Raw genomic sequence first — 23,835 nt, 5'->3', positions numbered from 1 at the left:
GCTCAAATTGATTGCCTCAGAGCACAGAAGAGCAGACCATTAAGTGGAGTGTCAATGCCCTTGCACTATCAGTTTCATGGGGCTAAGTCAATCCAATAAGCTGAATGTGAAGGAGTGTCGCAAATGGTGGTGGTGTGTCCCAGGAGGCAGGCGGAATTTTATGCATAGCCTGTGAGACTGTTAACTTTTAATGATACAGCTTTGAAAAACAAAACAAAGGTAGTATTGCTTGTATGTGTGGGTTCATCCTGTGAAGAGCAAGGGTAGACTATTTGGTATATAAAATGCTGGGTGAAAAAGGATAAGTAGAGAAAAAAGCGCAAGGAAACATGTCTTTGTATCAATAAAAGGACTGATACAGGGCTGTCAAAATACTTCTGTCTAGAAGCAGGACTAAGACCAGAAAGGAGCAGCTGAATGTCTTACTCGTCAGAAGCCATCTCTCCTTTGAACTATCCCAACCCCTTCTTTTGTGCTCTGTGCACTAGCAAGTTTAGAAACAAGTACTGAAGTTGTTGTGTAAGATGGCAAATCTAGTTTTACAGAATTTCATGCTCAGTCACAAAATCATGTTTTTTAAAACTGTGAGCCAGCACTAACTCGTTCTGCTCACCCAGACCTGGTCCAAGACTTGTGATGGAGAGAAGTTCCCAGACTTTCTGCCAGATCAGGTACCATTTATTTATTCACTGTAGCACTGTTGGGTCAGATATCATTTGTCTTCCTGTATCTGTCCTAAAAGTAGGAAGCCAACACAACCACTGCGTCGACTGCTCTGTTTAATTACCCAGGATGTGCCTTTGTGCCCGTATCTGAGCCGGGCACATCTGTGTGATCCAGCCATGTGCAGACCTGGTGCTAATAAATGCAGAACAGAGGGTTCAGTGACCTTGAGGCTTACGGTTGCTTTGTATGCAGGGCTGTGCCCGGTGAACAGTTCCTATGAATTCCCATACGTAGCTGTCTCTTGCACGCTGCTGGAATACAACCGGAGTGCAACCTGTACAGGAGGTTGTGCAAGAGCACGCAGGGCCAGTAGCCTGGGTTTACGATCGTAAACGACACGTTAGTGTCAAAATCCTGGTTTTAGGAGGGCTTTTTTGAGGCTTCATTCATTTTTATAGTTAAGAAGTCCTTGCTGAGTACCCTGATGAGAAGTTTTGCCGATATAACCTGAAATTGTAAAAGATTACAGACACAAATGGAATATGAGGCTGGAGGGGGTGTGTGTGTTTGTGTATAGGATTAGGGTGAGCCATAATTTGCCTGGTATGCCAGGGAAAAAAAAGAACTTAATTCTACACCAACATTACATAGCTTTTGTCTTTCTTTCTGTTTTGCTGTCTTTCCTGAGAATTCCATTCTTGAGCGTGGGGATGAGGGAAGGTTAAATCTCACACTCTTTTTAACCCAAACTTGGGTCTGTAGAGTCTACTATAATCAACAGCAGTGCTTAACTAAAAGTATCATCTTGATTCTTTGGGGAAGAAATACAGAATCAAAATCTACCAAGCCCTTAATACGTTTTATAACTCTTTTCTAGGTTTTACCTCAATTTTGTTACTGAAGAAGTGGAAAACCCTGAAAAGTATGTACCTGGTGTTTTTTCTTGACTTTTGAAAAATGATTGTAAAATTGAAAATGCTATAACAGTAGTGATCTTCAGAAATTCTGCATGCTGGTCAAGTTGCTTGCTTTCCTGTAGATCTGGTATCTATTTGAATTGCAACTGCTTGAAGATTTGCTATTTTTGGCCTGTCGTGACCTTGTTACGTATTCTGCTTTTATGTGCACAGAAAGCAGAAAACTAAGTAGATCTCCAGGGCTCTGATTCTCCCCCTCAGGATACGAGTAACTATCAGCGGCTTCTTTCAGTGGAAGTTACTGCTATCCTGTCAGGGAAGTCTTGCCCAAGAAACTTATCTGCTGCAATATTTGGCAGTTTTGCTATGTTTAAATATTAATCAAATACTTAGTTCTACTTGTTTTAGATGTCTTGGGGTTGCAGGATCTTGAATACACATAGTACAGCATCCGATCCAATTAAGCCGAACAGGGGATGTTGGTGGGAGTCTGTTTCAAACCAGAGATCAGTACTCTCTGCCTGTCTGTAAAATATGGAAAGAAAAGCTGTCCTGTTAGGGAGGGTTTGATTTGGCAGATGTATTTTGGTAGTTGTGTTTTGATACACGCAGCCAGTAATAAAATAATATTAACCTTTTCTAAAAATTGAAGAAAATATGCCTCATCAAATCAAATTGTGTTCTTTGAGGAAATTAACAATTTACTTGATAAAAAATTAATGGGTAGATATCATTTTCTTAGGTTTTTAAAATAAGATACCTGACTGGGTACCAAATAACTTACTGTTTAAAAAGACCCCCAGCACCCCCAGTTCATTCAGAGGATATGAACCTGCATATCCTGAGACATGTAGAGAAAGGAAAAAAAAAAACAACCCACAACAAACAGCCATCAATCGGGAGCATGCAGAAGGTTTTTAGTTGGTTTCTTCAAAGTCTGAACCAAGCCTGGTGCTGTTTGGTATTTTCTTCAGAGATCTGAAAATAATTTTTAAGAACTTCATGATAAAACATGAGGATGGCAGAAGAACTGGCAGATTCTCTTTGTTTCATCACCTTTGAGAGGTCTTGGGTGTCAACGGGCTCTTTAGTGTCATCAGGATATGTATACTGAGGAATGTACGACTGGAAGCTGAAACCAGACAAAAGCAGGTGGAAAATACAGCATTAATATTTAACAAAGTGGTTGGCTAATTGTAAGCGCAGTTACCTATGTACATTTGGGTTTTTCGTTGGTAGTCTTCAGTTCAGACTGAACACCTTTTTAGAAGCTGTGTCATACAGGTCAGTGGAGAGCAACTGGCTAACGCTTCCCAGGCCTGGGACACACAAGAAGTCAGGCTAGATCATCTAGTATCATCTAACTACCAAGAATTGTGTGCTTTATAAAGCCAGGGAGGCAGACATTTTTTAAAAAAAAAACAACTTTTTTTTTTTTTTACTTTTGAAAAATTATATGGCAGACTGACTTGAAAGAAATGTGAAACTAGATAAAGGAGTGAAGTGATTCTGCTTCAGGAAATTCTGCAGAGATGGGTTAGGAGCCAGAGTCTTGGTGATGTGATCAAAAGCATTTGCTAGAAGCAATACAATTTGTAAATTATCCTGTGGTTACCATCGATACCGTGTGATGTTTTTAAACACTCACATGTCTGCCACCCTTTGGGACTTTTCATACACTTATGTGCCTCTGCAGCCTTCTTAACTGTGTGGTGATTGACTGAAATTATTGGTAATTTTCATTATAGCTGTTTTGGTATATGTTGACGTTTTTTCCTTGTGATTTGAGTCAGAGGAGTGTGTATTTTTGAACACCTTGTCCACTGCTGTGTAGGATAGAAAGTCATAGTTCCTTTTTTTTTTTTTTTAAACTGAGCACTCATTGAAGCATGTTGTATCTCATCTAAGAAAAGTGGTGTGGGTTAGATTTCAGGCTTTTCTTCATTGCAGCTGGGATGTGAGGGAGGGAGATGGTATTTTCTGCCCCCATCTTGAGCATCTCAGGTTACCCTTGGAGAGAGCTGCTGAAGTTAATTGTGCTGCTAGTGGGAATGCAGGACTAGGGGGGCAAGTCATGTAGTCTGGATGGCTTGGTGGATTCCAGGACAGGTCTGGAAAAAACAGGTCGGTGTTACATGTGCAATGTTGTTGCAAAGCTGTTAAATCTTCCCTTCATCACTCTTCTTGGGGTTGCACTTGGAAAGGACGAGAAGGGAAGGTGCCCAGTGTTTACATTGGGATCACGATCTCTATGCGCAGGTACAAACATCCAATAGAGGAGACTGGGATTTTAAACATTGCTAAATAAGTGGCAGGTGATAGCAGGGCGAGTGGATTGCTGCTGGCTGTGCTGATGGAGACCTCTGAACCGCCTGTAAATGGGGATTCTGGACTCCGTTAACGCAAAACGAGCAATTACATGAAACTGTTGGAATATGTTCTGAACGAAACTGTTGGAATAGGTGGGGTTTTTTCATCCATTTGCCACCTGTGAATGGCTCTGTTGGAAGCACGTCCTGCTGAACGGGGGCCTGCTCCACAACCGTTCCCAAAGATACAGGGCAAGGGAATAGTGTGGACTAATCCCAGGGGCAGCTGTCTCGGCTCCCACCAAATTCAGTGCAGGTGCTTGGTGAGTCACAAATTGTGCTGCTGTTGTAGGCATTTATGAGAACTCAACTGTTCCTATTTTTTCTGTTTGTTGTTTGATTTGTTTGTTTGGGATTTTTTTAGTCTAAAATATTATCTTTCCTTTTATTCTTGTTGTATGCCTTATGTTGAAAGTTGCACGTAATGCTGTGCAGGTATGATGTAGCTGGTTTTAAAAGAGAAGAGGGAAGTATAGGCTTGAACCACCTAGAATCTGTAACAGTTCCAGGTGTGCAATTTGTAATGTTTGTCAGTGGTTAGGGATGCAAATTACTTACGCAACAGAGGTGAGGGCGCTGGTGCCTTCTGCGCCCTGTGTGCCATGGTAAATATTTGTCTGAGAACCAGCTGCAGTCGCCTTTTTCCAGGTGTGCGGCAGCTGTTGAAGTATCTGACAGCTGGTGCTGAGATGAATGATCAGCACCTTCCCCACCTTAACCAGCCTGCTGCAAACCTGCAGTGAAGTCTACTGGCAGCTATGGAGTTCTGACAGAGCTGTGGGGAGGACAGCATGGCTGCAGCGGGGAGGGATGCAGAAATGTCTAGCAGAGAGAGGAGTTGCCAAAGGCCCACGTTTGTGGAGACCTGGCTTTAAGCTCCTTTTTGTTTGTTGAGTCCTGGATTCCCTCTCTGGTATTGTGGAAGGTGAGAGAGTGAGATGGGTCAGGACCTTAGAATGTATCCTGAAATGCACAGGAAGGTGGAAACATCTGCTTTTGGACATTAAAGTTTTCCGGATAGAGATTGCTTTGTTTGCTGTGGTGTGTGGGGCACCAGGAAAGCTTACTGTGGAGTACAGCAAGTGCCATCGGAAATGTCAGAGAGAGGCAGGAGAAGGGGGGACGCTCGTGACCTTGCCCAGCTGAAAGCCGCCTTTGTGCTCCGGCAGAGCGGCTGTTTGCACAGGCAGAAAGGGCTCTCGAAGGCTGTGGGAGCCCGTGTAGGTGCAGCAGTCTGTCCAGGCACCGTAAGTTGCTGATTTAGGTCTATAAATAGGGTGCATACCATGGGCTGGAGGCGCTGGGACACCTAGGCGATATGAAATCCTAGATAGAGAGAGATGAAATGGAGACAGTGGAAATGACCCAAGTGGAGAGGGAAGCGCCCTTTAAATTATAGAAGGGAGAATGGAAAAAGGAAGAAAAAAAAATCTGAAAGTGAATGCCACTGCTTTTTGAAGATTTTTGGAAGTAGTGCTGAATTCTCACTTTGGAAATGTCACAATCCCTTCTTTTGTCGAAGAAAAAGGACATTATTATAACCCCAGTTATTGTAAGATGTAAAAGTAGCTGTTCCTGTCTCCTGCTAAACCCCTTTTTGATGTCTCATTTTTAAGCCCGGACTCATTTCTTTATTCCTCTTTGTTAAAGTGCTTCCATCACACAGCATTAGTAGGACCTGAAGCAACACGAAGTTGATGTTTGTTTTACAAGGGGCTGTGGTTACAGTGTTCAGCTGCTGTAACGTATGATTTTTTTTAAAAAGAGCCTGAAATAATTTTAATAGCAAGAATATGTGGAACGGCATTGAAGCGTAATAACAAATTTCTTTTACTTTTGAAAATTGTGCTTTGGATATGTGTGCTGGGTCCATAGTGATCGCTGGTTGAAACGAAATATCTGAATAATCCTTGAAGCAGAGCTTCACTAAAGTAACCTCATGCAGCCACGTCACGTGTGCCTTTGATCTTTTTGATTTTCTTACATTATAAGGATCAGCCTTGCTCAAACTGAGGTTGTATTGTATTGTCTAAATAATAAGTGAATAAAGGAACAGCGGGGTCTCTGAGAGAGAATTTGTCACCTGAAAATTGACAGGAACCGTGTTGCCTGGAGCAGTAAATTTAGAGGACTGGAAATCAAGCATGTTGAACTTTCAAACTCATTTCTTACACATAGTCTTTGAGCTCATCTGTATTCTCGAGCATCCGCTCTGTACTCTCAAGAAACAGACCAAGCTTTTTCAATCAAGACCCTAAAAGCAGCTCGTGCCCGAATGGTGCTTCCCTCCCCCCTTCCCAGGCAGAGCAGAGTCCAGGATCAGTGCTCTAGTTTGTCGGGAGGTTTGACGGACTCCAGATGAGAAAATAACACTGCAGTGTTTTTATGTTACAGCAATGTCTTCAGAGCCTCATCAGAGCTCGAGCCAGATTATGTCAAATGCTGGCCAAAGAGTCCTGCTTTAAGAAAAAAAAAAGTTCTGTGTCCTCAGTATGAGCAGATGACGAGCCCGAATGCATCACATTATAAAGATTAAGCTCTTGTTATAAGAGAAAGAAGATATTAATCCATTTTAAGGGAAGGGAAACTAAGACTTCATTAATGACTTCAGGGAAGTCTGTGATCAAGTGGGAAACTAGATGTATTGATTCACAGTCATCCTTTAACTCAAAATCACATTATTCCTTTGGCAGTGCGAGTTTTTATTAGTGTTGTTGAACTTAGGAAATATTTTTCCTTTAGTGATCTTCAGTTTCAGTTATGTAAAATACAGATTTTCAAAGGACAAGGATTCTGAAAATATTTTGTAGCAAAAAGTTAAGTATAGCTGCTATTGACATAATCCTTTCTTCCTTTTTCTTTTTTTTTTTTTTTCCTTCCCTTATTGGTTCATTTCATTTGCAAATATTCTGTTTCTGTTTGTAAAATAACTTTGGTCCAGCCCAGGCAATCTATCATTGTTTAAAAAGTTACACAGTGCAAAGAACATATTATTGAGATGTATAGTGTTTATAAGCCTGGTCTCAGATTGATAAATCATGTCTTGTGCTGTTGAAAAGCCAAGAAATGAATTGCTTTGCTATGACCTTGGGGTCTGAGATTAGTCAGTTTGTCTATTAGATTTTTCCAGTGTTCTTTTCACTTCATTTATTCCTTCTTTTCTAAGGAATGGAGAAGCAGTAGATGTATAGCAAGTCACCAAGGCTTGATGTCATCAGACATTTGTAAAATCAGAATATCAAAATGTTCAATATAATCTATTTTTATATTGGGTTTAAATAATGCGAGTGTCATGTCTGATTAATCTAATATGTACTACCCATTTGTATTAATTAATGTTTAAAGTCACACTTTACATCTCTGAGGACTGAGTGAGAGAAATGTGGCATTGGGAGTTTTTTCAGGATGTCTAAGCATCATAGAGATGCAGATGGATGGGAGAACAATGGCGACTAAGACACTAAAACTCTTCCCGCTCCCTAGTTTGTAGCCATCTGATTTTTGGCACTTTGCATTAGGATGCACCCCTCTCCCAAAATCAATCAGAAACTTTAATTGCATTGTTGCCTACTACCTGTCTAGACCCTGACTAGCTATTCCTAGTGATTGTAACAATGAAAAATATTTCTAATGTTGAGAGGATGCAAGCCTTTGCCATTTCTTCCTCTCTGCTGCTTTGTTCCTTTCTGTTATTTTATAATTTAATGACAAGCTCCACTCTGAAGAGGAATATTAATATTGATATTGATTATCTTAGGCACTAGAAAATGAATAAAGTCAGAAGTTTATCTCCCTGCAGCTATGCTGTCTATCATTTCAAACACAATTCATCACTGCTTTTTATTCAGGAAAGACAGATGATGTAGTTGAAGCACTGAACTGGGACTCTGGAGATCTGGCTCAGGCAAACTTGCTGAGGAAATGGAGGGTGGGGGTTACTTCATCTCTTCTCCTGTTTCTCTCCTTTCTCTCCTGCTCTTCTTTTCTCTATCCGCTTTATGGAGTGGGAGGTATCACCCTTTGGCTTCATTTCTGGAGTATTTATGTCCTTCCAAGGTCCTGGCTAAACCATGGGCTACAGGGAACCAAGAAGAGTTTATTTGGATTTAATCCTTGAACTGAAGGCTTTAGCAGATTTGTTAAACCCCCCTGGGTGGGGCTTCTGCACGTCCCAGTCATATAAAGGCTTATATGATATCAGTGGGACAAGGAGGTCTGTGTAGGTCCCTACATGAGTAACTAGCACCCGGGGGTGTTCCCCATGGGGATACAATCTTATTTTTAAATAAACTTTGGACAAGCCTTTCTCACAAAGTAGCTGGCCATAAATACAGTTCCTTCCTTTTCAGTCTGATGCTGGATGCAGGTATCCTGCCTAGATGTAAGGAGAATGGTCTTAGTACCTCAATTTGAAATCTTTCTTGCATTATTCTGTTCCACTTGCTCATAAAAGATATGTTTGACTCCAATTCATTTTCTTCACGTCAGTCTACAGTGCCAAATATTCAGTGCAGAAATTATAGGATTACATTGTGATATTTTATCTGAAGATAACCAAAAGAGACAAATGCTAATCTTCCAAATATTTTGCAAAGCCCATTTGCTCATGTGAATTCATCAGATTACCTTCAAGGGAAAGCCAGGTCAGCTAAGTGAGCATTTGTGGGTTTTTTTTTTTTCAATATATTATTTGTATCTTGGGTTATTATTTCTGTTTGAATAGTTATCCTCCATCACAGAATGACTATGTTCCAATTACCCTCCCCCAGCTATTTTTATGTGTCACTTCAATAGAAATCTTACTCTTTCTGAATTTTCCTGTATCTAACAGTGTAACAGGCTACCTAAAGTCCCTCAGTTATCTGCTAAGCATCTCAGAAGATGAGATGTCCAACCACTGGTGAATCCAACATCACTTTCCACAATTTAATTGTGCCCTTTGTGAGGGATAAAACGATAAATTGACAATCACGTCTTCAGAACTATAAAGTCCTTTAATGGGGAGCTGAATCTGCCAAATAAAGAAAACAAATTAATTTACTAGATCAAATATTCTTAAACAAACCTAAGCATGGGTTTTGCTATTTGTAAATTTTACGAAAAAGCATTTAATTGAGAATGTAGTTCAGTAGTATTTGTGTGTCTATTTCTCCCTCTCAAACACAATTACTAGCTCACAGGGGAGCTGGCTCACCAGCATGAAACTGTTCTTGGTAAAATGAGCTTTACTTTTGCGCTCTCACTAACCTTATTAGCTACTTGCTGCTTGCATGCCTCACATGGTCAGCTCCTTCATTATAGTCTTTTATAAATGACCGATAATTCATTTCTGAAACTAAGTATTTCAGTCTTGGATGCATGTTTTTTGGTAGGTTCAGGTTTCTGAAATCTCAGTGTAGGAGGCAACTTTTTGCACTTCAGGAGAAAAAGTTTTTTTAAATACAGGATACTGCTGCTTCTCTTGCTGCAAGCTGGAAATTCCCTTATGAGTGGGATTCAAATGTTCCCAGTTGCTTTGCTTTTATTTATAACTTTTTTTTCACTAAAACTCCTAGTTTGGAAGACCTTAATTGTCCTATAGTTTGGTACACAGATGTTTCCCAAAGTGTCACTTGCAGATCATGGGTTCCACATCAGGCTGAGATTTGCTTGACAAAGCATTCTGTGGGAGGTGATGCAAGCATTAGCTGTGACATGGTATGCTTCATAAATACAACTTGCCAGTAGGAAGGAGTAATTGTTTCTTAATTTTGCACCTGGTCTCAGCTAATTTTTGGTGATAGTTTTAGGCAGCTTGGATTCAAAACCAATTACAAAGCCGATGTGGAGAGTGTTGAAAATACTCTTTGGCCAGCTCTGATCTCAGCTTAGACATAGTAGTATTGTAGTCAGATTTTCTTGCAATGCTTCCTAGTTCCTAATGGGAATGTCAGTAAATTGATAAGGAATAACAAGATTTATAAAAAGCCACCAGAATTCCTTCAGGACACTTTGCTTTTGCTGCTGCACTGTCCTGCATGTCAATGAGTGGAACTTTTAGAGTCACAAGTAAAAGGATCTTGAAGGAAAAATCTGTGCTGGAGCAGCAGATGCTGTGGCAGGTTCAGCTGAGTTCTGGCTCCAGCTTTTCCTTCTCTGTTCCTTCTCCATCCCGCCCTCCCTGAGATGTGCTGTAAATGCCCTAACCTTGACAATCTGTTGGCTCTGCTGAGGATGGATGCAATTAAGTGAGCCACGTGTGAGACATACAAATGTTTCAAGGGCTGCAACTTGCTTGTGAGCCATACTTGGGGCCTGTCTGTGATAGGATTTGGTGAGAATCACTGAATCCACAAATATTTCCAACCGGCTGGAGTGAACAAGGGAAACTGTGATTTTAACCGTGTTAGCAGCTTGAGTTAAACCAAGGAAAATGTCAGGATGGAATTGAAATTGGTAACCCAAATTAAAATCCAAGTAGTTGTCTTCTTTGTGTTTGTTTTTTTCTTTTGACTTCAATTACATTGAACTAGATTTTTGGATTTGATAGTGTGGGTTATCTCGTACTCTTGTAGCACAGACTTTTCTTTGGCCCTGCAATTTTCGAGAGGTCCAGCACGCTAGCTACCATACCTAATGTCTCATAATTAACTGAGGATTTGAATTCAGTCCTTTGGTTCTTATTTTCCCTGTTTTATGCTGTTGAACACAAATTCCTCCTGCCACACCTGGGTGTCCTTTGCCCCCAGTTGCAGTGAGTCCTTCTTAACTGCAATGCTGTGTCGTAAAAGAGAAGAAATAGAGAGCACAGCTGGAAAATATGATGTGTCATGCAGTTTGAGTCTGGAGTGATCCAAATGTATGCAGAAAGACATTGCAAACCTGAATCCCCTGCCTTGAATTTGACACACGCACTTTGTGTCTGAGCAGTGCTTTGAGTTCACCAGAGCGCACCGAAGGTTAGTACTAAGACAAAGGTTTTAGATTTCAGAAGAGCAAACTTCAGCTCACTCAGAGCTTGGTTGGGAGGGATTCCATGGGAAGCTTCCATGGAGGATAAAGGAGCTAGCGAGTGCTGGGAGTTTTTCAAGAGCGCTCTCCTGGAAGCACAGAAACAGTTCATCCCTTTTAAAGGTAAGGAAAGTAGGTGGAGGAAGAGACCCCCTTGGCTTAACTGCGAGCTTCTGAGACTGCTCAAAGCCAAAAGAGGAGCATTCCAGAGATGGAAAAGCAGACGAATACCCGTTGAGAATTACAGGAGCATTGCCAGAGTGTGCAGAGTTGCAGTTAGAAAAGCCAAAGCTCAGCTTGAATCAAAATTGCCCAGAGATATCAAAAACTACAAGAAAGGGTTCTTCAGGTACGTAAACAACACATGGAAACAGAAGGAAAATATTGGCCCACTGTTAAACAGGAGAGGTGAATTAGTCACCAACAACACTGAAAAGGCAGGTGTGCTGCTGCGACAAAGCCAACAGGGCGCTGGGTTACCTCAGCAAGGGCATCACCAGCAGAGATAAAGAAGTCATTATCCCACTCTACTCAGCGCTTGTCAGGCCACATCTGGAATACTGTGTTCAGTTTTGGTCCCTGCTATACAAAAAAGACATGGATAGGCTGGAGAGGGTCCAGAGAAGGGCCACAAAGACGATCAAAGGACTGGGAAGCTTGCCATGTAGGCAAAGGCTGAGAGAACTGGGTTTGTTCAGCCTTGAGAAAAGAAAGCTTAGAGGAGATCAGATCACCATGTTCCAGTATTTAAAAGGTGGCTACAAAGAAGATGGAGACTCTCTTTTTAGAAGGAGTCACATGGAAAAGACGAGGGGTAATGGGTACAAGTTACTCCTGGGGAGATTCTGACTGGACACAAGAGGAAAATTTTTCACAATGAGAACAATCAGCCTTTGGAATAATCTTCTCAGGGAAGTGGTGGATTCCTCAACATTGAACACTTCTAAGATTCAGCTGGATAGGGTGTTGGGCCATCTTGTGAAGACTGTGCTTTTGCCATGAAAGATTGGACCAGATGATCCTTGAGATCCCTTTCAACCTGGGATTCTATGATCCAGAGAAATATATGCAGACAGCAGAAGGGCTGGGAACATTCACCGCGTGAATTCACCAGTCATGTGGAATAGGGATCACAGAGAGAGAGCAAAGGCTTCAGCAATGGGGATAACCAAAAGGCTACAGATTTCATCAGGCACTATTCCTCTTCCTTACCTCTGCAGACAGTCGGAGGTAGCTGCTGTGGGTGTGTAATGCTTTCCAGAGGCTGTGTGTTTTCCTTATGCATTTAGTTAGGGACTGACCTATTGGATACTATCACAGCCTATAATGTCTGGGAAGGTGTATGTGACACACATTCTACAGATGTTATTATTTCTTTTTCCTTTTCCCTTGTGTAGTTTCCTTTTTTTCTCCCACCCCATGGTTTTTAGGTGCTTATAGCAGTGCTGAGTCCAGTGGTGCCATCCCACGCCATGAGAGAATGATCCTCCGGAGCAGTTTTCAGGCACCGCTATCTTTGTCGTTGGCAGCTGCTTTTTAAATGCCAATTTAGCATTTGAATTGATTCAGCTGACTTTCAGTCTTTCTATCTCCCACTTCCACTTTATTATCTTTCTATTTTAATGTTGAAAAAAAAGGAAAAAAAGAAATATGGTTTTTTGTTTAGAAACCTACTGCAGTGAAGAACTACCTGTGCCAGGGTTTAAACTGATATGCCAGTCAATATGTGTAAATTAGAAAAGAGACTGATGTAATCTATAGCGTCCATAAAGGTTTCAAAGATGTACCTTGATCATTAATTAAGACAATAAGGATGTCTCATAAAATTACAGTTGAGGAGACTAATAATTCACTATCGAATGAAGAAAGGCAAGGTCACTTGTATAATTGCCTGTTCTGACATTTATATTCCTTGTATAAAATGCTCCTACTCACAGGAAAGTCGAGCTGATGGCTGTGGAAATGTTCAGGACTAGGAAATGCAGATTTCATCCCTAAGCTTTGAGGGCATTCTTAAAAAAAAAAAAAGTGTAGCTGTCTCTTTTTGTGTATTTGTTCTGTTTGATTTTTGTGGTATGATTTATTATGTCATACAGTCAAAGTTAACTTATAGCACATGCCTGGCATGGATGTTTAGGGAAGAGTGAGTGGAAAAATGGAAGAACAAAAATGAATGCTATAGATGCAGGGTTAGATCAGTATTGCTGTGCTGGGTTTTGGCTGTGAGTATGCAGATTGAAATGAATAGTGCTATTACTATTCTTTTTCTCTTAATTGCCTGATATACAATCTGATTCCAATTCCTTTTACGTTTCAAGAATATAAAGATATTGCAAAGATGTTAGCACAGGAATCAGGAAGGTAGTCAGCTACCTGAAAAAAAATCAAAGATGCTCACCAAACATAGCTGGAGGATGGAAGGAAAAAGAGAGGAGAAAAGATAAATTGCAAAAGCAGAGGCCGTAATACCACCCTGATATATGCCAGGACACAGGGTCAGTAGTGGTTCTGCTCCTGTGGGTGCTGTGTGAGGAGGGCAGGGTGGAGGAGCAGGCTGCCTTGCTCGATGGTCTCCCCGCCAAGGCAGCCTCTACGCTAAGGCGATACTTCAGAAGCCATTGCTTTGATATGTTTGTTTCTGTTTACATCGAGTGGTTTGAGATAAAAGGCCCAACTTGAAATGAAAATGACTGCAAAAAATCTCTCAGAATTCTGGAAACACTCAAAACTTTTTGAAGGTTACTCGGGCATTCGGGCAGGCTCCCGATGAAGGAGAGGTTTGGGATGGATGGGAGAGGTTCCTGCGGGCTGGCTTGGTAGGTTGGGTGAACAAGCAGGTACGTGGGCTGCCGTGATGCACAGCCTTATTTTTTTCTGATCCAGGGATAGTGGAGAAAGGGGGTCTGGGCTAATCCCTTCTGCAAGGGGTGAGGATATTTCAACATTTTGATTTTCACGTGTGACTGCTTTAGTCAACTTAATGCTGATGATGTAAGGTGTCGTGACTGGGCGCAGGTGAAGTTGTTGCCTGGAGTGTACATGGACAAGGCAAACATCTACACGGAAGCGGACACTAAAGAGGCAAACCCTCAACCAGGTTTCTCATCCCCTGCCAAGCCCGCAGCGCCTCTTTCGAGGAATCAAAGTTCAGGGAACTCGGCTGGAGCTTCCTGCCCTCCCTCCTCCTCCACGGCCGTGGGGGTGTCTCCCCGGGGTGCCAAGCACCCCGTAGGGTTGTAGGAGCTGACTGGCTGTCATGGAGAGTCTTGCAGCAGCTCCGGCTCAGAGATTTGCAGAGTTTCACAGTGGCTCTGAGGCATGAGGATGCGATAAGCCCAGTGCCGGCTTCGGCCGGAGGCGGTGGCCGCTCCGGCTGTCCCTGCGCTGCAGCAGCTCTTCCGTTGGCGATGCGCAGTGTCTCGTCACTCCTTCCCTGCCCGTGTGGCTGGGTTTGCTTGCTGATGCGATAACCTGCTGAGCGCAAGGTGTGTTTGCTCTATTTTTTTTCTTTTCTTTTTTTTTTTTTTTTTGTTTGTTTATGTGAATCATCGTTACTATGAATCAGCCCTGCTAAGGAAGTAAAACAAACGTTTATTCACAGGCTCCCTGGGTAGTTGCAAAATCCTAATCTGCTTTACCAGCAGGGTAATGTAATGTAGCGACAAAACAATGTAACCTTCCAAGTTTCCACTGCCCTGCGATTTCCTTTATTTTCTCCACCTGAAATGCACATGAGACTGTTTGAACATCTATTTCTCTTGCACTGAGGGTCCTCTGCAGAAGGGTGACAGTGTCTTCTTTATGGAAAACCTGAGCTGCTCAGCAGAATATTCATTGCTGGAATAAAAAAATTTCTTGCAAGACTGATGTAATGCTGGAGGTCCAGAACTGTGAAACATACTGTGTTTTACTGGAGATGTCATGGGTCTCTCAGGGCTCTTGGCCGCAGTGACGGTCCCAGGCTCACATTAGACATTTTCTTTCTTTTTTGGTGGTTCTTAAGCAAGTGGCCTGACAATTTCCTGGAAAACAGGTGAGACTGCAGTGCATGAGTGGTAGATAGGAAAGTGAGTAAGCTCACCAGATCAGTTGTAAACAGATGAGGCAAAAAAAAAAAGATAATTGTCAGAGTAGGGATCAGATAAAGCTGTATCTATACGCTCCCAACTGCAGCACTGGGTCCTTCGTGCCAAACACACCCATCCAAATCAGCAAACCTTTTGTCAGCCTAAGAATTACTGGCTTGAAAAGCAGTTTTTCATTGAGCTATGATGTATTGCCCCTTTGTGTGCTAACACAACGCCTGAAATGCCTGATCGTGCTGGCTGATGCCCGCTATCGGACTAGGCTTTGGGCTCACAGCTGGGTAAGGTGGCAAAGCGTGCGTCCAGGCGAGGTGGTTCGGAGCCTGCCTTTCCGTTCGGAGCCTGCCTTTCTGTACAGAGCACGGTCGCTGTGGCTGCCCCGCCGCCTCCACCATGTTTATCACCTCGGGCCCTGTGGGAGTTATACTCTTCGAAAGAAAGCACATCTGTTTTGCATAACTTTTGGTGTTGATGCTGCTCCACAGTGAAAACCGCTCCTGGGTTTTCCCCTTCCTACTGTAAAGGAGGAACCTGGTTTCCCCTGGTGCTGATGCTTTTATTTCCGTATTTACTGGCAGCATTAGCTGTGGGGGGTGTGATTCTGAGCACTCGCTTTAATGTTTCGGTCTGAAGTTTAAATCTGGGTTTCAAATAGCACTGAAGTCTCACTGTAAAACCTAGCAGTAGCCAAGAATTTCCGTAGGAAATTCCTTATGAGATTGCGCAGGTGTAGAGCAGTCTTTGCTCATCGGTACTGTCAGTGTCGGTTACATCCTGTGTATAGAAAAAAGAGGTGTCTCAGCCATTTTTCCTGTTGTTTGTAAAAGCAAGCAACACCTACTACCTATGGGTAGTTACATATGGTAGAGACTGCAAGTTTAATTCCCAGCATGATGTTCTGGTCTGTACTGTGGTGCATCCTTTCCTGGCTGCAGAAGAGGCTGAGCTTCTTTGTGCCTCTCTTTTTTTTCCCTGTAATGCCGAGCCTCAAACATGACACAGTGTAGAGTGCTAAGCCAGCGTTAGGTCAGTGTGGTGTTATACCAGAAGCTGTAGCAGCATCTTGCATGCCAATAACAGTTACCTTTTATTTGAGCACCATTTAAAACTTCTATGGGCTGACGCTGGCAACTAACTGTGACGGAGAAAGTTGAGATAGTGCTTTTTTGTTTACTGGTATAAAGTACAAAACAGGAGAATAAACCACAAATAAAGGAGCAGACTACTAAAATTGCAAGGGTAGGACATTCTTTATTGTACTCACGTGCATCAGATTGGAGTTTTATAACTGCACAAACAGTTATTAACACGTGCCATGTCATCAAGAGTACTTATCCTTTAGAACAGCATGGTCAAAACATCAATAGCGATGTTGTTATCTTTCCTGTAGATGAGCATATCCCTTTCTGTGATGTCAGAATTTCCATCAGAGGAGGCTGTAGGTGGTTCTTAGCCAGGGAATGCTCAGATTCTGGTTCCTCTGCACATCCCTTCCCTGCATGGTAGCTGGTTTATGTGTGTGCTTACAGGTTTACTGATGTGCTGGAAGTGGCTTACTTACGATATAGCTTATTCTTTGATATTTGGCTTGAGCGTGTTGGAATTTTAAATACACAGTGACAGTGATATTTTATTTAAGAAAAGAATATTGTTAACTAAAAACCCATAAGGGTTTTTAATCATTTAAATTACAGTACAGCCTATATCCGTGAACTGTAAACTAAGAGGATTTGTATAAGATTATTATGACTCTAGAGGAACTGTGAAGTGATTAATCTGCATTTTACAAGTTTCATGACATCACTTCTTAAAAAAAAAAGGAAAAAAAAAAACCAAAACAAAACCAAACCGAAAACCCCCATGATATATTCTTCTCCTATGCATGTGTAGTTTAAGTATTATGAAGCTTTAGCGAGAGGGGGTTTCAGCTTACTGATATTTCCTTTCTCGAAGCACTGAAGGTAAGAAAATAGAAAAAGTTGATATTCCCATTTGAACAGCATTCACGCACCTCCAGTTACTGCATGCTACAAAGGCATATTTCAGCTCACACTTGGAGTTCACTGGATTTCTCTTCTATGTCAGAAGGTAGTCATTTTTTACAGAGTTATTTCAGTGTGCTATATGGGCTGTCCCACATCTGTAGCTAGTCTGCTAGGCTGTCCTTAGCAAAAGCCTCATTTCCTTGTTTTCTGCAGAGAAAACTCTTTCTCTGCCAGACAGCCCCCTTCATGGCAGTGCAGTATTGTTAAGACATGTCTTTTTAATTTCATTTAAACCTTTTATATCTTTTAAAATGCTAATGCTTCCAGGCACCTGCAGTTACCATTTTTCCCGTTTTGAATTCCTTCAGAAGAAGAGCTTTTCTTGGTAAACGATATTTCAGTTTCCATGGTGCTCCCTATTACAAGTAGCTGCTCTTTTCATCACCAAACGGTGCAATTTTCATTCATGCTGAAATATCAATGGTAACATACAGCAGCAAATTGTTCCTTTATGATCCTTGGCATTGTGGAAGCTCTCCTGCTCAAAATTAAATGTCAAGGAATTTAACAAGTATGAAAAATCTGACTCCTTTTATGCACACACACACACAGACACACGCTCCTCCCTCCATCCCTCTATGCACCTACGCGTTTGTCTTCCCTCGTTACCCTAAGGAGTCATTAATATGCTACCAGCAATGCTTCCTGAAAAGTTCAGCTGCAGGGCCGAGGGGGTGGCATTCCTTCCTGTACCCTCCGCCGGAGCGGAGCGAGGTGTTTTGTATTCAGGCTGCTTGTTCCCAGGCTCTGAACTTGAGCGGCTCGTTTGGGGAATGATAGCAGCCTCACCAGCCTGCTGCCCGGCGTTACTCAAAGTGTCTCTTTGCCATTTGCCACGCCGTAAATCAGAAACATATGTCCTCGGTATAGACGATGGAAATACGTACAGATCAAGGCAGGGCTCCGCGTCCACCTCAACCCTGCTGCCTGCAAGCGCTCGGGCACCTGCGGTGCTTCGGGAAGGGTGCTGAGGCAGGCAGCAGGATTTTCAGTGGGATTCCTTTTGTAATCACCGTAATCTGTCGTGGCATTATTGTGATGTGGTAGCTGCTGTCTGCTGGCTTCGGTTTCTCAGCGATGAGGGCTGATCCGCTCATTTCCCACCTCAGGTTCCCGTGTTTATACAGCTCAATATTCCCCCCAGCTACTGCCAGTGCTCTGCCGACTGCTGTCTTTGAGCTTCATGGGAAAGCGGCCGTGCAGGATGTCAGCTCTGCCTGCTTGGAAGTTAGCAGGGAACTTCAGGAGCATCTGTCTTTCCAATGGAAAGGGATTCTGCCTGGGGAGAGTAGACCCTGTTCATAGATCAAGTGTTCAGGGAATTAATAATTTCTAATTCTCAGGAGAGCCTCTAGTAACAAATAAAACTACTTTTAATACACAATTACATCGCACCCTTCTTTTTACTTTTATTTTAAGTCTGGCAGCGGGGTATGTGTCTGTACGGAGCAGTTCGGAGGAAGTTAGACCCGTGATCCCGCGCTAGGCAAGGCAGCGTGGAGGAAGGGCTTCGAATTGCGCCTTTGCCCCACTGCCCTTCGTTTCCGTACATGAGCTTGGTGCAGGCAGGTGTTTTGTTTTTACAACCCTGTGTCATTTTTGTGGTTATGGCTTCCTTGCCTCCAAGCAAGCCCAGTGATTTACTATTGCTTCTCACCATAATCTATGCTACTGGCAGTGCTGTAAGCACTTCCAGCAAATAGGCTTCAGGAGAAAATAAAGTGCTGGAGCTTGTGAAAGAGCAGAGGGGCTCTCTTCATCTCCTGGTTGAGCGGGAGCTGAGCGATAAAAGTCAAACCTGAGGTTTTGCATCTCTGGTGGAAATGGTCACAAACTTCCCAGAGTACATGAAAGTTTCCCACAAATGAAATAAAGGGAGGATGTCAAAATGCTGGTGTTAGGTAGAAGCATGGAAGTCATTCATCAAACCCAGTAGGGATGATATATTTGTATTTCAATCCTCTGAACTTAGACTATCTGCTTTTCAAAAGGCAAGCTTTTGTGAAAGTCAGTGGCAGACATAATTTTGATTACAGGTCCAACCTAAACCACGCCTTTTTGCAATACTTTGGGTAAATGAGCATCTTCATCTGAGCATCTTCACTGTCATTTCAGGTTTTGAAATGCTAAATGCAGATGCTTTGCTGGAGATGCTGCTCAGCTGCTGCCCATGTTTCCAGGCACCTGACTCTTCTCCAGTTAAGCTTCCAAGACTCCCTGATAATAAGCACGGCTGAGTTCCCAGGCTCCATACAGGGGTGGCTAGGCCTGACTATTACCATGGGAAAGAAAAGCCAGCTTAGGTCCCTGGGACCTTTAGGTCCTTGGGAGGGCTGTGACTTGGGGTCAAGTTAAAGCACAAAATAAAAGCCAGGTCTGATTATTCACATATCTCTTGGAAACAGTAATAAACTTTGTACAATAAGTTTGCAAATGAGTTAATGTGAAGATGTTGAATACTGGCGCTTGATGGACGTGTGGAAATGGTTTATCAGAGAGTTGACTGAGAAGTCACAGGGATGATTTATATCTTAAGTTTCCGGTCTGTGTTCCACTTCTTTTCTTACAAAATTAAGCCCCTGTTTTACTTGCCTTTTGTATTGTTCCAGCAGCACTGTGTACTACCTCTGCGTTTGCTTTTTGATTCCTAGAAGTGCTCACACACTTGCTGTACAAGAACTGTACATGGCTCAGCAGAGGCAGCGTGACTAATATTTAATGTTGTGACCTTGAAAGTCCTTTGGGGATTTAGCTGTCATTTTTAATATCTGCTGTGTTGGCTTAGTATTCTTTGGGAATGCCAGGAATGCTATCCACTCCATTCGAAAAGATTCAGGATCCTGCTCGAACATGAGAGGTCTCTCTAGCTGGTAATCCAAGTTTCAGAGGAATCCATTCTGCTCTTCAAAGAAAGGTGTTTCATAAAAGGCATTGGCTTGACAAGTTAGGACTTGGGCCATGATGTAAATGAATATGGCACTCTGGTGAGATCTGGCTTGCCAGTCGGAGTTGGTACACAATGTGACCACAGCCAGGTTTAAACCTCTATTAAAATAAAGGAAATTGCCTTGTGATCATGACAATTATCTTCAGCCTCTCAAGGGCTGTTGACAGATCTGCTTCTGCTTGATACTTCAGCTGGGAGAGTTTGCCCAGAAGGAGATGTTGTGGAGAACAATGTCACCCTGTGCGATTGGTACCTTTCTAGGTCTTAAGTTATAGCCAAGAGAGTATTTATGCTAATTCAGTTTTTAGGAAAGTCTGCTGGAAAGGATATTGGAAACATTTGAGAAGTTAATAAAATCTTCTGCCTATCCCAGCACACTTACAGTGTGGTTTGACCATTTAAAGTCAGTTGGTCACAAAAGACCCCTTTTATGACATTTAAGCAATTATAATCCAAACTAGTGAAGTCAAACACTGGGAAGAAAGCAAGTGATTAGGCACAGCAGAAGCCTTTTTCTTCTCTTGCTAAGTGCTAGAAAGCAAGAAGGTTTTTAAATACAAACCGTGGCCTGATTCTTCACTCTATTACCCCAGTGTCTCTGCAGAGGTCAGAAGTACAGAACCAATGCATCAAAACAGAGAAGGGAGCCCTTCCATACTCGCCCCAGCAGTAACATCTGTGGAGTGTGTGGTGGTGTAAATGAGAGCGCAGCTTAATAGCTAGTCTTTCTTTTTTTCTTTTTTTCATTTCTCCCCGGAAAATCGCAATCATAAGAAGATGAAGGGAACTCACGTAATTTAATAGTGTCTAAGCTGCAAGCCCATAGACAGCAAGCTCCAGTCTGGAACATACTGGGAGGCAGTGAAGGGGGAGAAGTGGTGATCTGTTGAGGAGAACTTTTACTACAATAAACAAAATAATAATAGCTCGTTGCTACAGTCAGTTGTTGCTGAGATCCGTATTAGTATTTACAAATATGTGGATTTGAGGTGTGCTGTGATGATTCCCAACCCTTTTGCCTCTCTGTTCCTGGCTTTGATTCTGCCCTGGCAGGTGGCCTCCTTTTAAGTTTTGCATCCTCTTTTTCTCCCAACAGATGGGTGAGATTGTAGTTTTTTCGCATGTTGACATGGTGAGAACCATTTGATCCCTTCAGTGTAACAGGCTGCCTTGTAGGCTGCTTTTTGCATGAAAAACATGCACCAGAGAGGAGTAGAGTTTAAAATAAAACATACTGCTTTCCTGTTTAGGGCTCGGGATTGCTGCAGCTCACAGAATGACCACCTGGGAATGGCAAGAGATACAGATCGGGCTCTGGAAAGCGGCACTTAGCCAAGCCTATATGTCTTCTGGTCTTGCACGGAAGTCCTGGGAATATTAAATTACCGGGGCTCTCTTGCTGCTCTCTGTATTTTATTTGGTTATTTTTTCCAGTGTCAGGTTATTTGGATAAATTCGTGCTTGTGACTTCTTCTGCCAAGCTTTGGCCCTATGGACAGTGCAACGAATGATTAGATTTTTTAAGAGTGCCAAAATCTGGAAACGGTTCACTTGGAAAATTGCTTAACAGATTGCGAATGGTGAATAAATTATTGCACCAGGGAATTTTTGAAAAGGATCTTCAAACTCCTGCGGTGGTAAATTTTCAACTCAAGAAATGTAGCATGTACAGGCTCATGCTCATGAAAACCAAGCAAATCTTTGCCTGGAATTCGTGTAAAGGAATTAGGACTTTTCTACTCTCCTTTTTTCTGTGTTTTTTTTGTTGTTGTTGTTTTTGGTTTTGTGGGGTTTTTTTTAAATTTATGTGTTACAGAAAGTATCTTTCACAATTTCTGTAGCACAATAAAGACGTGGTTAATCTCATTTAACTTTACCAGTAATTAATTGATTTGTTTAGACCTTCTTGTTTAAGTTTTCCTACTGGGTCCCATTGACGCAGCTTTTTCCACGACAGCCGACTCAAACTGAGCATTTGTAAGACCTGGATTTGAAAGGCACAGAAGGAAATGATTTTGGCACTGCCTCTAAACAGCAGAGGATGTGACGACACTGTGTTTCACACTTGTGAGCTCAGCTGTGTGCTTGTCGTTTGACAGAGAGAACAGCCCGCCCTGGTCACAGCTCTTATCGCTCACTGTTTGTTGTTATAAAAGTTGCCATTAAGCTGGGATATGAGCTGTAGGCTTCTGGGAATGTTTCTTGGCTGATTTATTGAAATTGTTGTTCTTATCCTCAGGTTCTTGCTCTGGCTTTCTTTCTTTTCAGCCCTTTTATTCTTCCCCTCCCACCCCTTATTTGATCTGTTCTTTGTGTTTTCTCTCAAAAATTATTTGTAGGAGGTAGAGCAGTACCAGAGCTGATTCAGAAGATCTATGATTCTGCAACACCCAAGGTCAAAACCAAAACCCAGTGGATATCCTGATTAACTGAACCCTGTGCCCTGGCCCTGGGGCCCTTTACAGGCTCTAGAAGGAGGAAATTTTCTTCCAAGCCATATACAGCATAGCTTGGCAATACATTTCAGCCTTGTTTAGCCACAGGAGGGACTAACTGTATTCCTAATGCTGAATTTCTCCATGATAGTAGACTCTTTGGTGACTCTCCTTTTGGGAAGCACAAGGTAGATGTGCTCTTTGTTCAAGCTGTTGTCGTTCTTCATGACAATTGCTTTGTATATAGGGCAGAAGGGGAAGATTTGGCTTTGAATAGTAGCTAGGGATGGGTAAATCTTAAAATGTGTGGAGATTCAGTTCAATTTTAATCAACATTCAGATGCTTAGAAGGTACCCTAATTGTCTCCCTTCTTATTTTATAAAGACTTTTTAGTTATATTGTCAATATTTTCCTGATTCAAGTTTCCTCAGATACCTTTTTTTTTCCCCTTTTGATACTAATTTTCCTCAGAGTTCTGTGAGAAGAGATGAATAGTGCAAAAGACTTTCCTGGCAGTAGATTCCTCTTCTACTTGCGGTGCAGCCTGCTTAAATATCATCTAGGCAGTAATGCACGAGACACTTCCAAATCGTTGTATAGGTTTGGGGCTAATGTCAGCACCTCAAGGTGTGCTCAGAAAAACAGCTCATTTGAAAAGCATTTTTCTTGATTTTGAAATTTGTTGAGATTTCATTCTGAGATGAAATGCAAAAGAAAGGCACTTCCCTACAGTAACCAGTAGCCACTTCAATGCAAGTTCAAGTCCTGAGCCTGCTTTATGTAAATAAAACACTGCAGTGTCCTGTATCTGAGCATGCACAATTCTATGGTTTTTAAGCCACTGGCTATTCTGAGGTCTTTGCCGGTTGGATGAGATTTCTGTCTTGGTTCTAAGAATTTTTTCCTAAGAAGTATCATACTGAAATGGTCAAGTTTCCCATCAGAAGTTTTAGCTTCAATGAGTCAAAATCTTAAAGTGAAAAATATTTTTTTCTGGAGTTTTCTGACTCTAGTCCAAAACTCTCAGCTGGCTGGCTGGCATTTGTAAATCTGAATTATATCAGAAACATGGCTTATCGATGTGCTGACACCTTATGTTGTATTTGATTCACAGGATGCAGAAGCAAAAAGGTGAAATCTGCATTGATAGAGGTAGTTTAAAGGAGAATAGAACTTAGGTACAATTTTTCCTGATTTGGAGAGAAGATTTAGAAGTCTAGGGGAATATCTAGAATACAAGAAAATTGGTACGGTGATCCTCCAAGGAAAGGAGGTTATCTTTATTGGTAACGGCATAACAGTCTTTATTCCAGCGCAGTGACTGTAGCTCATAGCAAAGAGTTAGATAATGGAATCCTGTTGCAAATTGGGAACTGCCTC

At 42.1% G+C, this 23,835-nt stretch overlaps 1 protein-coding gene across 2 annotated transcripts in view; it reads left to right on the top strand.

Moving 5' to 3' along the window:
- Positions 1-23,835, top strand: part of SLC7A11 (solute carrier family 7 member 11) — a 58,105-nt gene that overhangs the window by 19,276 nt on the left and 14,994 nt on the right. For both annotated transcript variants that reach the window (XM_009978301.2, XM_086611282.1), the window contains exon 6: positions 1,544-1,588. In XM_009978301.2, the coding sequence (XP_009976603.1) occupies positions 1,544-1,588 (45 nt within the window). The remainder of the gene's footprint in view (positions 1-1,543; positions 1,589-23,835) is intronic.

Source organism: Tauraco erythrolophus, chromosome 5, assembly GCF_009769465.1.
Source record: "Tauraco erythrolophus isolate bTauEry1 chromosome 5, bTauEry1.pri, whole genome shotgun sequence".
Lineage (NCBI taxonomy): Eukaryota > Metazoa > Chordata > Aves > Musophagiformes > Musophagidae > Tauraco > Tauraco erythrolophus.
This window is presented reverse-complemented; position numbering and strand designations above follow the sequence as displayed.